This window comes from Ranitomeya imitator, chromosome 1, assembly GCF_032444005.1.
Source record: "Ranitomeya imitator isolate aRanImi1 chromosome 1, aRanImi1.pri, whole genome shotgun sequence".
NCBI classification, from domain to species: Eukaryota; Metazoa; Chordata; class Amphibia; order Anura; family Dendrobatidae; genus Ranitomeya; species Ranitomeya imitator.
The window spans coordinates 181,027,255-181,044,399 of NC_091282.1; the positions used below are offsets into that span (position 1 = coordinate 181,027,255).

Consider the following 17,145-nt stretch of genomic DNA (forward strand, 5'->3'; position numbering starts at 1 on the left):
TTGCATTTTCAGAAGGGTAAAGAGAGAAAATGTTCCGTACAATTTGTTGTGCAATTTCTGCTGAATATGCCAATACCCCATATGTGTTGGAAAACTACTGTTTGGATACACAGCAAGGCTCTGAAGGAAAGGAGCATCATTTAACTTTTGGAACACAAAATTGGCTGGAAACGGTAGCGGACGCCATAATATCATGTTTGGAGAGCCACTAATGTGTCTAATCATTGGATTCACCCTCCACAAATTTTATCCAGGGGTATAGTGAGGATTTTGAAACCATAGGTACTACACACAATGTGATAACATTAAGTTGTCATATAGAAATATTTTCACGAAAATGTTGTTTTAGCCCCAATGTTTTTCACTTTTGCAAGAGATGACCTAAAAAAAATGGACCATTTGTTTGGATACCCACTTTCTTCAGAGTGTGGCGATACTTCACATGTGGAGGAGATGTGGTATGATCAGACCATGTTCCTGCACGGTGAGAGACAGCCATTACACAGTACACATCAGGGGCAGATTTATAAGATTATCCCAGCACAGGAACATTTTATTTAAACGCATCAAATTGTGGAAAATTATTATTATTATTCCAAGATCTATTGACTAAAATAGACTTTTTGTTTGTTGGAATCCCCCTTTTAATGTGATTGTTTAATGTGAACAGTCCTGTGTCACAAAAAGAAAACAATGAAAAATGTGGCCAGACTACCAAATGCTGAAAGATTGATGGCACTTTGCCTATTTTTACAGCATTGGGCAAATCCTACATATAGGTATTTTAAGTAGCCTAATCCTATGGAGTATTTACCAGTAGATATTGTAGTCCTATATCCATAATTGCCAATTCTCCATGGCTCTCCTTTGGTTATTCACAGCTCTTCTCCTTTTCCCTGCAGCTGTCTTTTTGCCCGAAGCCTTGCTGTAAATATTGGATTGTCTACACTATTTAAACTCTCTAGTTTGCTATCTGGAAGTGCGAAGTTCTGTATTTTATGTAGATTAAGGAAAAAAGTTAGTCATAAACCGACATGAGACCAAAATTGGTAAAAACGGACCATCAGTCTCTGCATGTTAAGATGTTCAAATAAAAAATGAAGCGAAAAAGTTTAGTTGTGTTAAACTTGGCAGGGGCGCACAACCTTCTTTGGTCCGAGGGCCACATTGTCAGATTGAACAAGGGCCATAAGAATACTACATAAACACCGCTGCATAAATATCTAATAAACCCTGGTTCCATTTTCAGGAAAACATAGGAGCAGCCATCAGACCGTTTCAGGCATGTCTGTGACCAGATGGTTGATAGCCGTACAAATTGCATTGAGGGTCGCATGTGGTCCCGGGCCTCAGATTGTGCACCCCTGCTTTTGGGGACCTGACAAAACAAAAATGTATTTTTCTTGAGAATATTTACATACATTTTTTTTTTTTTAATCCTTTTCAGCCTTATGTGTCTGAGCCACCAATTGTAAGAGTCACCCGTGGGGATATCTTTAGTGAAGTTGTTTGTTACTTCAATCATGTCACCCACACTGTTCGACTTTACAGTGTTCAAGGTAAGTTTTCATGACTATGTACGCCTGCAGTGATTGATCTGGTATTACGCTACATGTCATGTCAAGTGTTCTTACCTGTTCCACGCAATCTACTTTACAGTTTTTTTGCAGAATGATGTTCAATTACAATTAACGGTTTATCTATATTTACCATTCTAATAAGTACATAAGGGTATTTGTGTGTTAAATATGTAAAGGGAAAAGGATGTGAGTGTACTTGCATACACATGTACATAGAATCATAAAAAGTATAAAAAAAAAATATTTTCAGCTTTTTGTAAAATTTCTTTAAGCTTTATTCCATTATGACATAAATAGTATCATTCCGATACAATGCAGAAAGCGACACGTTTTGAATATGGTTTCAATCGTTCTTTGTCAAAGCTAGTTCAGCTAGCTGTGGCAAAGAACGGTTGCATCCATATTCAAAACGCGTCGCTTCCTGCATTTCTGCCTTGTATCAGAAGGATACTTTTTATTTCATAATGGAATAAAGCTTAAAAAAATTTTACCAATAGCTGGAAATATTTTTTCTACTTTTTCTTATTGTCATATGAACATTCGAATCGTGATTTACTTGCACACTAGACTATTGGTGAACTGTGGCTCATTTTTTCTATTTACTACATAAAATCATAGAATGTTAGTTAGAAGGGACATCCAAGGTTATTTTGTCCAGCCTCCTGCTCAATGCAGGATTCACTAAACTATCTCAGGCAGATGTCTGTCCAGCCTCTGCTTAAAGACTTCCATTGAAGGAGAACTTGACACTTCTCGTGGCAGCCTGTTCCACTCATTGATCACCCTCCCTGTCTAAAGGTTTTTTTCTAATATCTAATCTTCTCCCTTTCAGTTTAATTTCATTGCTTCTCATGTTTCCATGTGCAAATGAGAATAATGATGATCCATCTACACTGTGACATCCTGCAGATATTTGTAGATGGCTCTTAAGTCTCCTCTTAGCCTTCTTTTTTGCAAGCAAAACATTCCCAGATCCTTTAACCGTTCCTCGTAGGACATAGTTTGCAGTCTGCTCACCATCCTGGTAGCTCCAGTTTTTCAATTTGTTTTTTAAAATGTGGTGCCCAGAACTGGACACAGTATTCCAGATGAGGTCTGACCAAGGAGGAGTGGAGGGGGATAATAACTTCATGTGATCTAGACACTACTTCTCTTAATACATCCTAGAACTGTATGTGCATTTGTTGCTTCATCACAAATGCATACATACCGTATATACTCGAGTATAAGCCTACCCGAGTATAAGCCGAGACCCCTAATTTTGCCACAAAAACCTGGGAAAACTTAATGACTCGAGTATAAGCCTAGGGTGGAAAATGCAGCAGCTACCGGTAAATGACAAAAATAAAAATAGATACCAATAAAAGTAAAATTAATTGAGACATCAGTAGGTTAAGTGTTGTTGAATATCCATATTGAATCAGGAGCCCCATATAATGCTCCATACAGTTCATGATGGCCCCATAAGATTTCCCATACAAAATATTCCCCATATAATGCTCCGTACAGTTTATGATGGGCCCCATAAGATGCCCCATATAATGCTGCACAAATTTTGATTATGGCCCCCATAAGATGCTCCATAGATACATTTGCCCTGTATAATGCTGCACAAATGCTGATTATGGCCCCATAAGATGCTCCATAGACACATTTGCCTCGTATAATGCTCGACAAATGCTGATTATGGCCCCATAAGATGTTCCATAGAGATATTTGCCCCGTATAATGCTGCACAAATGCTGATTATGGCCCCATTAGATGCTCCATAGACTATTATGCCCCATATGCTGTTGCTGCGATTAAAAAAAAAAAAATAACATACTCACCTCTCGTCGCTCAGGCCCCTGGCACTTGCTATAATCACCTGTCCGCGTTCCACCGCTGGGCGCTGCTGTATCTTCCGCGTCCTCTGCACTGATTGTTCAGGCAGAGGGCGGCGCGCACACTAATCGCGTCATCGCGCCTTCTGACCTGAGCGTCACTGCAGAGGACGCGGAAGAAGAAGCCGCGCCAAAGGTGGAACGGGGGACAGGTGAATATCACGCACTGCCCCCGTCCTACTCACCTGCTCCTGGCGCGGTCCCTGCACGTCCCTGGTTCTCTGGGCGCCGGCAGCTTCTTCCTGTATTGAGCGGTCACAGGGTACCGCTCATTACAGTAATGAATATGCGGCTCCATTCCTATGGGAGTGGAGTCGGGTCCATATTCATTACTGTAATGAGCGGTACCATGTGACCGCTCAATACAGGAAGAAGCTGTCAGTGCCCGGAGTACCAGGGACATGCAGGGACCGCGCCAGGAGCAGGTGAGTATGATTAGACAGCTGCTGCTCCCCGACCCCTGGGAATGACTTGAGTATAAGCCGAGAGGGGCAATTTCAGCCTTAAAAAATGGGCTAAAGTTCTCGGCTTATACTCGAGTTTATACGGTACATCCCGGTGCATAGATACGAATTGAAAAAAACAAACAAAAAAGAAATGTAATTTCCTAGAAAAAAACAAGTTTCACTAAAATCTTTGCTTCGTGAAGTTTTTAGAAATTGATCCCTTTCTACAGGAAAACTTAAATTCTATGATATCTACTGTATCACATCTTCTTCATCCCTTATAGGCCTTGAAGGGCAGTCTCCAGAACTGACTAATATTGTGGACATCCGAGGGGAATTCAATCGTGAGATTGTTATGAGGATAACATCAGATGTAAACAGCCAGAACAAGTTTTATTCTGATCTCAATGGATTCCAGGTATGATTTTTTTTTTTCTGAAATTACAATTTTTTGCAAGAAAATAGAAATTATCAAATCTTTTGAAATTCAAATTCACCAGGTTCGTACAATTTTTTTTTTTTTAATTTTTAAATAGAATTTGTGGGAAATAAATTAGCTGTGAATCTCAGGTTCTCCAATTGCCAAGAAAATATCTGTATACCACACTGACCGATTGAAAGTAATGGCTGGTGAAAAACGCTCAAAATCCGCACCAAAAAAACGCAGCTATCAGGTTTTGCAGCATTTTTTGTGCCAAAACCTTAATAAATAGAATGAGATTTTTTTTCTGTTTTGCCCTAAACATTATCAGCATGTACAAGAGACAAATGTAGCATGACAAAAACACAAAAAAGCAGGAAAAAAAATATGCAGCAAAACCTGCATTTTTTTTTTGCCAAAGCTTTTTTCTCGCCAAGAGATGAGGTTTTGCTGCAGAAAAAAACACAGCAAATACGCCTGGTGTGAACATAGCCTTACAGTAAGTAAATGGTAACACTTTTTAAAAAACAAAAGGTGCCTAGTTAATATTTTTTTTAATTAAATCAAAACTTAAAAGCCATCCCACAGTGACCAGGTGTACCCAATCAGGTTGGCGCTTACTCTAGTAACTCACTTGGCTATGTGGCGACAGTTTTCAAAATTGACAGGTGATGCGCTAGACCTGGGCCAGGCTCTGTTTTACACCTGCGTGTGGAAAACTAGCTAGATAATGGTGTGCAGATCAAGGAGGGAGCCACACCTGATATGTAGTTAGCACAAGAAATTGAAAGAAGTACTCCACTACTTTTACATTTATGACCTATCCTTCGGATCGGCTGGGGTCCAACACCCACCACACCTCCTCCGATCAGCTGCTATCTGTGGTGGACACTGGCCAGAAGTACTCACCTGCCTAGCTGCTCCGTCTTTTGGTAGTGGCCGAGGCAAGGTACTGCACATCCACCTCCTATTCAAATCAGTAGGCAGATGTGTACTACCCTGTGGCAACCACTATCAGAAGACTGCCAGCTCCACAAGTGTGTAGCTTGTAATGGAAGCTCATGTGGTTCCTCGCAAACTCATTTCAGTCTTCTGTGGCTGATTCAATCTCTTGCTACACGTGAAAAGGTGGCAGGCATTTTTTGGGTGGGCTTTTCAAGTGTATAAAATCTCAAATTTTTAATTTGCAAGTACCTGAAAATGTCATAAAATCTGCTCACCTTTGATTTGTATTGCATTAATTTTATGAAATCATCTTTAGTAGTTATTACTATTATTGGTTCACTTGGATGCTGTACTCCCCAGTGCGGAATACAAGAAATTTGTTGGTAGAGTGTACACTGTTTTTAATGCACACCACTCTGGATCTGACCTTGTTTTTTAACACTTCCCTGCTTGAACTCTGAGGGTTCTGTCTTTTTTCGAGTACATTCATATATATCTGAAAAATTGGTGCAAGTGCTTCATAAATAATGAGTTTTCTCTGTACATGATCCCTTTTTTTTTTACGTGTTTTCTCCGAAAATTACTATGATCCTATGCTTAATGCCCCAAAAATATCAGTTTATTATTAGTATTAGTGCACGCCAAAGGTACTCTGTTTGACTTGCCGTGGCCACACGCTGTTCGACAGCCGCAACACGTGCAGGGATTACCTCTAAGATACCCATCAGATATTGGCTGTAAAGCTTTTTCGCGTGTTTTTTCGCTATAAATCCGCGCAAAAAATGCATCCATTAAGCATCCTATTAATAGAATGCAATCCGTAATTTTTGTGCACATGTTGGGTTTTTTTCCGCGAAAAAAACGCATCGCGGTAAAAAGCGCAAGCATGTTCATTCATTTTGCAGATTTTTTACAGATTTTTCAATATTTAATGCATTGGGAAGCTCCGGGGAAAAAATGCGAAAAATCTGCACAGAAAAACGTGAAAAAAAACGCATGCGGATTTCCTGCAGAAAAAGTCCAGTTTTGTTAAGGAAATTTCTGCAAAGAATCCTGACGTTTGCTCATAGCCTAACACACAGCCAGGACCTGCCTCTAGGGCAGTGTTCGCCAATGCCGGTCTTCAAGAGCCACCAACAGGTCATGTTTTCAGGATTTCCTTAGTATTGCACAGGTGATTGAATGCGTGCCTGTGCAGGTGATGCAATTATCACCTGTGCAATACTTAGGAAATCCTGAAAACATGACCTGTTGGTGGCTCTCGAGGACCGGAGATGGGGGGGTATGGTGATTTATGAGCCGATTTAATCAAGACCGGCTTGGTAGAGTAGAAGTGAAGCCGCACTCCAATTAATGAATTCAGTGCCTCTCCTGAGTATTGTGTGCCACGTCAGAAATCCGATTTTTATTTATTTGCATCTTCAGAATGACTGGAAGCAGTCTTGCGTTACAGATCCAATGGGCTGCAGTTGCGCACAGTAGCAACGTTTTTTGCGCCACAAATCTATTACTGTCAGGAAAACCTTTCAGGCGTAAAAAACGTTGCTGCTGTTAATGAATCGGACAGGCAGGCATGACCGACCATGCTCAATCCTGCCCCACCTCTGCCCATTTAGTGGCATGAAAACGCCTAATGTCACAGATGTTTTGCGCAACTCCACCTTATTGGATGTAGATATATTTGTAGCTGACAATTGTGAAGCAGTTTATTCTGAAGATGCTCATCTGCAAATAAATGAAAAATGGATTTCTAACGTGGATGTGACCTGAAGCCCCCCCCAAAAAAAAAAGTCTCTTATACATCAATGCTGTATTGTTATTTTGTTAGTAAATAGTTTCTAATCTACACTTTATGACAAATATGTATCAGATTCAACCAAGACAAACGTTGAGCAAATTACCTCTCCAAGCAAACGTCTATCCAATGTGTACGATGGCTTACATTCAGGATGAGGGCAGCCGACTAACGCTACTCACAGCGCAGTCTCTGGGCATTGCCAGTTTAAGAAGCGGTGAGTTGATTATGCTCTTCTTCCATGCTTGCCTCTTCCTTAACTACATGACCTTTCTTCAGCTACATTGTTTGCCTTCATGCAGAGGAGTTGGCCCAGGAATTATTAATCTAATTGAACTGAGAGCCGAATGTTTATTCATTTAAAATGCATTTAATAAAATGGCCGGGACTACCAGCGGCGTCGCAGTAAACAAATATCCGTCTGTGACGAGCAAAGACTTGCTCCCTTCTTAGAATCTCCAAATCCTCTTTTGGATAGTGCAGTGACAATGTTTTGCTTCATATTGATATTAGCACAGAGGATCTAATGTGATAATGTTTGGCCACAAAACCTGTTTTAGAGGCCCTCTTACAATCTATTTTGTAGTCTTGGGATGTAGGGATTTACTGATCTATGGATTTTAGTTTACTTTACTGATTTTTATTTATTTATTTATTTTTTTAATCTTTTACAATTTGTTTACACCAAGATTGTAAAACCTTATATTTCCTCATATTTTTTTTTTTCATCTCAGAGTAAGTGGTCTAACACAAAAAGAACAATGAATGAGATGCAAGCCTTATTTTGGTCATCAATAAGTAATAAGATATTAACTTTTTTATTTCTATTGTACTAGGGAAAACTAAAAGTTATCCGGCAAACAACAAACCCTCATAAAGCTTTGTTGATCGAAAAATTTAAAAGTTATAACTTTTGGAAATTGGGAAAACAATTAAATAAATTATTAAAGGGAATTTGTTAGGGCCTTTAGGGTTACAATGTTAATTGCCTTGCACATTAGGGTAGTTCACGCATGTCTTTAGTGTTCAGTTATGGATGCGAGGGTTGGCCGTTTCTTGGCTTCTGCTTAGATCCTATACCGTATTCCCTGTTGGGTCTAACCTTATGAGATTGACATCACTGGATTCCATAATAAGAGGTGAACAGATGCCAGTCATTTTATTGGGGGAGTGCTGAGGGTCAAGGCACTGGGATGTCCATTTGTGGCCATGAAGCTATTTTAGAACTTATCTTTTACTACCCTACTTTTGCAAAGTAATTAGCTTGGTGACGCAAACTCCCAACTAGTTCATTTTAACGGGATTCTGGCAGCACAAAATGACTGTTCAAACGAAGTTCTGCCGCTTGGTGCTTCCCTGTGGGGCCAATTATTTCTATACACCTTCACACCTGCTTGTTTTCCCTCCATCTCCAACCACCCCCTTATTTGATTGACAGCTCTGGCTTCTTAGTCAGAGAAGGGTGGAGCTAGATGAACAGGTGGGAAGGTGTAGTTAAATGTTTTGCCCTGCCGTGAAGAACGGAGCGCTTGTACTTGGTTTGAACAGTCATTCTGTGCTGACAGACTCCCTTTAGGGTATGATTCCACGTGCAGGAAACACTGCGTGTTTGAAGCTGCATGGAGACGCAGCGTCAAACACGCAGCGTCCAGATGTTACAGCATAGTGGAGGGGATTTAATGAAATCCCGTCTCCACTATGCGTGGTAACACGCACGCAGCGGCGTGCGACTCCGGACATGCGGCGCGTCTTTTAAGATCGCAGCATGTCCGTATACCTTGCGGCGACGCTGCGTCGCTGCAAGGTATAACACATGGCCCTATGCATGGGGTGCGATGATACCGGATGTGTGCTATGAACACATCCGGCATCATCGCGTCCCAGAAGGGGGCGGAGCTTAGCGCAGAGCGGTTTGCCGCTCCGACTAAACCGCCGGGCCATCCTGAAGGTGGGCACATACCCTTATGGTGCTCTTAGGTTACATAAAGAAGACCTGCTGACAGATTCCCTCTGATTTAAGAGCAGAGAGCTGTGATCACAGGCCTGGGACATGTTTTGCTTTTTCAATACAATCAGTGTTTCATCAGCAGAAGATTATCACTAAATGACAACTGGCCTTGTGCCTCCTGGTCCATCCTCACTCCCAGCACTGATTAGCAGCTCTGTCACTATGCAATGTACACAGAAAGCTGCGGTGTGGACAAGGATATACACAGCTCAACAGCTGAGCTCTGCTAGATCTGCATGAAAACTGTGGTTCTGTCACTACTGGTGCACCCAGTATACAAAGTGACACATTGCTGGAATCGGGGTCTTTGTCCCTACATCATTCTGCTGTCAGATTATATAGCAAAAATCTGCTGATAGTTTCCCATTAAAAGAAAAGAAAAATTGTGTAAAATAATAGAACATATATTACATATTTGGGATCCCCCTGCCGTATTCACTTTTAACTTAAAGCACCACTCCGGTGCTTAAAAAAACAAAACTGGAGTGGTGCTTTAAATCTAAGCCCCCTGCCCCTGGACATACTCGCCCTCCGACATCTTCATAGTTTTTGCTGCCACTCCGGCCTAGATCATAGGTCACACAGTAGTAGTTACTTTTTAGGCAGATTATACTATATATCATGCAAGAAAGGCAATGACAGTGATTTTCCCCCTGCAAGTACTTAATCTAGTAGAATGAGACATGTCTAAAGAGATGGAATAAATTGCTCTTTTTCTGATCCGCTTGCTTCTTCCCTTCTGTTGTAATTTTACAAATGCTCCAATGATTATTAAGCCTGACATCTGTGTCTGTTTTATAGAGCAAATGAAAGCAGCGAAATGTTGAGCTGCAGCTTAAATGTAATGTTTCCAGACGTTTGATTGTGCAAACCATTGCCTCATTTTACACCCAAGGTCAGCTAGAAGTATTCATGGACCGTCGCCTGATGCAGGATGATAACCGTGGTCTTGGGCAAGGGCTTCAAGATAACAAAATCACATTTAATTTATTCAGACTTCTTTTAGAGAAAAGGACTGGAGTCGATGAGGTATGTTAAATTCATGGTCAAAATTTCATTTTTCTCAGCAAAATTGCCTTGTAGTGTCAGCAGTAAAATGTGCAGCAGTGATGGCACCACTGCAGAGGGCACACACCTTCATATTACTCACCATCTGCTGACAGGCATGTGCCCAGTTTCCTTCAATGATTTTTCTGAGTTACATTTGACTTTTTTTTTGCCACCCATGGTCTCAGGTTATGTAATAACTTTTGATAATGTCACTATTCCCCTACTATCACCCAATTGACCACCATATTCACTTCCTGTCTTTATGGGCCTGTAATCATTTGTGGAATTATGTGGTTTATTGTCTGGTTTGGCCATAATTTTACAAACCGTGTGTCTATCACTAGCATGGCATGCTAATAAGCTTTGAAGCTTTCCAATCCTGACTAGTAAAAGGGATATAAAAAAACACTATTGGACATGAGACTAAGGTTTAGTAATAAATTAGTGTGGCACGGCCTCGTCAGGCACCGCATCATGCCAGTTTTCTTACTTTACAATTTTCGTAAGCTTCCTGCCATGTGTTAAGCATTGTTGTTCCCTTTCTTTTCTTTGTGTTTTATACATTCTGCCTTGCGTAAATTCAAATGTCACCATGATGTGGTTCTAATAATGACTTGTCAACTCATAATGTACACACCGATCAGCCATAACTTTAAAACTGTCTAACTATTATCCTATAGGTCAACAAAACGCCCCCAAAAACTGCTCTGACCATAGAGGCATGGACACCTGGCAATAGTTGCAGGGTTGTCTAGAGGGCAAATGTTTTTGGTAGGGGGCTCTGCGTGCTTGAATAAATAGTAGAACGATAATTGCGTCACTGATCTCCTGGGATGCCCATTTTAGCTGGTCAGTTTCCCAAGGGGGCCCTTCTTAGCCAGTGATTTTCTAGCACTTCTTGTGCGTGGAGGCGGTACCCAGAAGCAGAGAGCTATGAATGGGGGCCTGTAAAACTGTCCCTTAGGGAAAAAAAACAAAAAAAAAAACAAATGATGCTGTAGAAGGTATTATACCTGCTTTTACCTAGTGACTAAAAATAATACAACTTTAGCTAGAAGATTGCAACTTAGGCTAGTTTCACATTTGCGTTAAAAAAACGCAGCGTTTTTAACGCAAACGCACGTGGTGCAAAAAACGCATGTAAACGCGTTCAAATGCTGCGTTTTTTAGACGCATGCATTTTTGCATGTGGTAAAAAAACTTGGCGTTTTGACGCGTTTACATGCGTTTTTTCCTGCGTTTGCGTTTTTGAAACGCATGATGAGAAGTGTGTGACAGATGCCAATCATCAAAATCAACTACAAAACCCACGATAAACAGAAATAGCTAGGGTTAGGATCCCTAGTAACCCTAGGGATCCTAACCCTAACCCTAGGGATCCTAACCCTAGGGATCCTAACCCTAACCCTAGGGATCCTAACCCTAGGGATCCTAACCCTTACCCTAGGGACCCTAACCCTAGGGACCCTAACCCTAGGGACCCTAACCCTAGGGATCCTAACCCTAGGGATCCTAACCCTAACCCTAGGGATCCTAACCCTAAGCCTAGGGATTCTAACCCTAAGCCTAGGGACCCTAAGCCTAGGGATCCTAACCCTAAGCCTAGGGATCCTAACCCTAGAGATCCTAACCCTAACCCTAGGGATCCTAACCCTAGGAATCCTAACCCTAACCCTGGGGATCCTAACCCTAGGGACCATAACCCTAGGGACCCTAACCCTAGGGATCCTAACCCTAACCCTAGGGATCCTAACCCTAACCCTAGGGATCCTAACCCTAACCCTAGGGATCCTAACCCTAGGGATCCTAACCCTAAGCCTAGGGATCCTAACCATTTTTTTTTTAACGCAAAAGCACGTGGTGCAAAAAACGCATGCAAACGCGTTCAAATGCTGCGTTTTTTAGACGCATGCATTTTTGCATGTGGTAAAAAACGCGGCGTTTTGACGCGTTTACATGCGTTTTTTCCTGCGTTTGCGTTTTTGAATCGCATGATGAGAAGTGTGTGACAGATGCCAATCATCAAAATCAACTAGAAAACCCACCATAAACAGAAATAGCTAGGGTTAGGATCCCTAGGGTTAGGATCCCTAGTAACCTTAGGGATCCTAACCCTAACCCTAGGGATCCTAACCCTAACCCTAGGGATCCTAACCCTAGGGATCCTAACCCTTACCCTAGGGACCCTTACCCTAGGGACCCTAACCCTAGGGATCCTAACCCTAGGGATCCTAACCCTAGGGATCCTAACCCTAGGGATCCTAACCCTAGGGATCCTAACCCTAGGGATCCTAACCCTAACCCTAGGGATCCTAACCCTAAGCCTAGGGATTCTAACCCTAAGCCTAGGGACCCTAAGCCTAGGGATCCTAACCCTAAGCCTAGGGATCCTAACCCTAGAGATCCTAACCCTAACCCTAGGGATCCTAACCCTAGGAATCCTAACCCTAACCCTGGGGATCCTAACCCTAGGGACCCTAACCCTAGGGACCCTAACCCTAGGGATCCTAACCCTAGGGATCCTAACCCTAGGGATCCTAACCCTAGGGATCCTAACCCTAACCCTAGGGATCCTAAGCCTAGGGATCCTAAGCCTAGGGATTCTAACCCTAAGCCTAGGGATCTTAACCCTAGAGATCCTAACCCTAGGGATCCTAACCCTATTGATCCTAACCCTAACCCTAGGGATCCTAACCCTTAAGGTACTGTCACACTAGACGATATCGCTAGCGATCCGTGACGTTGCAGCGTCCTCGCTAGCGATATCGTCCAGTGTGACAGGCAGCAGCGATCAGGCCCCTGCTGGGAGATCGCTGGTCGGGGAAGAAAGTCCAGAACTTTATTTCGTCGCTGGACTCCCCGTAGACATCGCTGAATCGGCGTGTGTGACACCGATTCAGCGATGTCTTTGCTGGTAACCAGGGTAAACATCGGGTAACTAAGCGCAGGGCCGCGCTTAGTAACCCGATGTTTACCCTGGTTACCATCCTAAAAGTAAAAAAACAAACACTACATACTTACCTACAGCCGTCTGTCCTCCAGCGCTGTGCTCTGCTCTCCTCCTGCTCTGGCTGTGAGCGTCGGTCAGCCGGAAAGCAGAGCGGTGACGTCGTCACCGCTCTGCTTTCTGGCTGCCCGGCGCTCACAGCCAGACCAGAGAAGCAGAGCGCCGAGGACAGACAGCAGAAGGTAAGTATGTAGCGTTTGTTTTTTTACTTTTTAGGATGGTAACCAGGGTAAACATCGGGTTACTAAGTGCGGCCCTGCGCTTAGTTACCCGATGTTTACCATGGTTACCGGGGACCTCGGGATCGTTGGTCGCTGGAGAGCTGTCTGTGTGACAGCTCTCCAGCGACCAAACAGCGACGCTGCAGCGATCCGGATAGTTGTCGGTATCGCTGCAGCGTCGCTATGTGTGACGGTACCTTAACCCTAGGGATCCTAAGCCTAGTGATCCTAACCTTAACCCTAGGGATCCTAACCCTAAGCCTAGGGATCCTAACCCTAGGGATCCTAACCCTAAAGGTACCGTCACACTTAGCGACGCTGCAGCGATACCGACAACGATCCGGATCGCTGCAGCGTCGCTGTTTGGTCGCTGGAGAGCTGTCACTCAGACCGCTCTCCAGCGACCAACGATGCCGGTAACCAGGGTAAACATCGGGTAACTAAGCGCAGGGCCGCGCTTAGTAACCCGATGCTTACCCTGGTTACCATCCTAAAAGTAAAAAAAACAAACACTACATACTTTTCTTATTTTTAGGGACTCTATAGCGACAGGATCTGTTCCGCAGGACTGGCGCATAGCAAATGTGGTGCCAATATTCAAAAAGGGCTCTAAAAGTGAACCTGGAAATTATAGGCCAGTAAGTCTAACCTCTATTGTTGGTAAAATATTTGAAGGGTTTCTGAGGGATGTTATTCTGGATTATCTCAATGAGAATAACTGTTTAACTCCATATCAGCATGGGTTTATGAGAAATCGCTCCTGTCAAACCAATCTAATCAGTTTTTATGAAGAGGTAAGCTATAGGCTGGACCACGGTGAGTCATTGGACGTGGTATATCTCGATTTTTCCAAAGCGTTTGATACCGTGCCGCACAAGAGGTTGGTACACAAAATGAGAATGCTTGGTCTGGGGGAAAATGTGTGTAAATGGGTTAGTAACTGGCTTAGTGATAGAAAGCAGAGGGTGGTTATAAATGGTATAGTCTCTAACTGGGTCGCTGTGACCAGTGGGGTACCGCAGGGGTCAGTATTGGGACCTGTTCTCTTCAACATATTCATTAATGATCTGGTAGAAGGTTTACACAGTAAAATATCGATATTTGCAGATGATACAAAACTATGTAAAGCAGTTAATACAAGAGAAGATAGTATTCTGCTACAGATGGATCTGGATAAGTTGGAAACTTGGGCTGAAAGGTGGCAGATGAGGTTTAACAATGATAAATGTAAGGTTATACACATGGGAAGAAGGAATCAATATCACCATTACACACTGAATGGGAAACCACTGGGTAAATCTGACTGGGAGAAGGACTTGGGGATCCTAGTTAATGATAAACTTACCTGGAGCAGCCAGTGCCAGGCAGCAGCTGCCAAGGCAAACAGGATCATGGGGTGCATTAAAAGAGGTCTGGATACACATGATGAGAGCATTATACTGCCTCTGTACAAATCCCTAGTTAGACCGCACATGGAGTACTGTGTCCAGTTTTGGGCACCGGTGCTCATGAAGGATATAATGGAACTAGAGAGAGTACAAAGGAGGGCAACAAAATTAATAAAGGGGATGGGAGAACTACAATACCCAGATAGATTAGCGAAATTAGGATTATTTAGTCTAGAAAAAAGACGACTGAGGGGCGATCTAATAACCATGTATAAGTATATAAGGGGACAATACAAATATCTCGCTGAGGATCTGTTTATACCAAGGAAGGTGACGGGCACAAGGGGGCATTCTTTGCGTCTGGAGGAGAGAAGGTTTTTCCACCAATATAGAAGAGGATTCTTTACTGTTAGGGCAGTGAGAATCTGGAATTGCTTGCCTGAGGAGGTGGTGATGGCGAACTCAGTCGAGGGGTTCAAGAGAGGCCTGGATGTCTTCCTGGAGCAGAACAATATTGTATCATACAATTATTAGGTTCTGTAGAAGGACGTAGATCTGGGGATTTATTATGATGGAATATAGGCTGAACTGGATGGACAAATGTCTTTTTTCGGCCTTACTAACTATGTTACTATGTTACTTACCTACAGCCGTCTGTCCTCCAGCGCTGTGCTCTGCTCTCCTCCTGTACTGTCTGTGTGAGCACAGCGGCCGGAAAGCAGAGCGGTGACGTCACCGCTCTGCTTTCCGGCTGACCGACGCTCACAGCCAGTACAGGAGGAGTGCAGAGCACAGCGCTGGAGGACAGACGGCTGTAGGTAAGTATGTAGTGTTTGTTTTTTTTACTTTTAGGATGGTAACCAGGGTAAACATCGGGTTACTAAGCGCGGCCCTGCGCTTAGTTACCCGATGTTTACCCTGGTTACCAGTGAAGACATCGCTGAATCGGTGTCACACACGCCGATTCAGCGATGTCTGCGGGGAGTCCAGCGACCAAATAAAGTTCTGGACTTTCTTCCCCGACCAGCGACAGCACAGCAGGGGCCTGATCGCTGCTGCCTGTCACACTGGACGATATCGCTAGCGAGGACGCTGCAACGTCACGGATCGCTAGCGATATCGTCTAGTGTGACGGTACCTTAAGCCTAGGGTTCCTAACCCTAAGCCTAGGGATCCTAACCCTAGGGATCCTAACCCTAAGCCTAGGGATCCTAACCCTAGGGATCCTAACCCTAAGCCTAGGGATCCTAACCCTAACCCTAGGGATCCTAACCCTAGGGATCCTAACCCTAACCCTAGGGATCCTAAGCCTAGGGATCCTAAGCCTAGGGATCCTAACCCTAAGCCTAGTGATCCTAACCCTAACCCTAGGGATCCTAACCCTAGGGATCCTAACCCTAACCCTAGGGATCCTAATCCTAACCCTAGGGATCCTAACCCTAGGAATCCTAACCCTAACCCTGGGGATCCTAACCCTGGGGATCCTAACCCTAACCCTAGGGATCCTAATCCTAACCCTAGGGATCCTAACCCTAGGAATCCTAACCCTAACCCTGGGGATCCTAACCCTAGGGATCCTAACCCTAACCCTAGGGATCCTAATCCTAACCCTAGGGATCCTAACCCTAGGAATCCTAACCCTAACCCTGGGGATCCTAACCCTGGGGATCCTAACCCTGGGGATCCTAACCCTGGGGATCCTAACCCTGGGGATCCTAACCCTAGGGATCCTAACCCTAGGGATCCTAACCCTAACTCTAGGGATCCTAAGCCTAGGGATCCTAAGCCTAGGGATTCTAACCCTAAGCCTAGGGATCTTAACCCTAGAGATCCTAACCCTAACCCTAGGGATCCTAACCCTAACCCTAGGGATCCTAAGCCTAGTGATCCTAACCTTAACCCTAGGGATCCTAACCCTAGGGATCCTAACCCTAGGGATCCTAACCCTAAGCCTAGGGTTCCTAACCCTAAGCCTAGGGATCCTAACCCTAGGGATCCTAACCCTAAGCCTAGGGATCCTAACCCTAGGGATCCTAACCCTAAGCCTAGGGATCCTAACCCTAAGCCTAGGGATCCTAACCCTAACCCTAGGGTCCTAACCCTAACCCTAGGGATCCTAAGCCTAGGGATCCTAACCCTAAGCCTAGGGATCCTAACCCTAAGCCTAGGGATCCTAACCTTAACCCTAGGGATCCTATCCCTAAGCCTAGGGATCCTAACCCTAAGCCTAGGGTTCCTAAGCCTAGGGTTCCTAACCCTAAGCCTAGGGATCCTAACCCTAGGGATCCTAACCCTAAGCCTAGGGATCCTAACCCTAGGGATCCTAACCCTAAGCCTAGGGATCCTAATCCTAAGCCTAGGGATCCTAACCCTAGAGATCCTAACCCTAGGGATCCTAACC

General features: G+C 43.7%; 1 protein-coding gene across 1 annotated transcript in view; it reads left to right on the forward strand.

The window, feature by feature from the left end:
* MAN2A1 (mannosidase alpha class 2A member 1) overlaps nucleotides 1-17,145 on the forward strand; it is a 216,690-nt gene that overhangs the window by 175,137 nt on the left and 24,408 nt on the right. Inside the window, exons 16-19 of the mRNA XM_069752627.1 lie at nucleotides 1,448-1,559; nucleotides 4,194-4,327; nucleotides 7,146-7,287; nucleotides 9,974-10,107. Of these exons, the coding sequence (XP_069608728.1) occupies nucleotides 1,448-1,559; nucleotides 4,194-4,327; nucleotides 7,146-7,287; nucleotides 9,974-10,107 (522 nt within the window). The remainder of the gene's footprint in view (nucleotides 1-1,447; nucleotides 1,560-4,193; nucleotides 4,328-7,145; nucleotides 7,288-9,973; nucleotides 10,108-17,145) is intronic.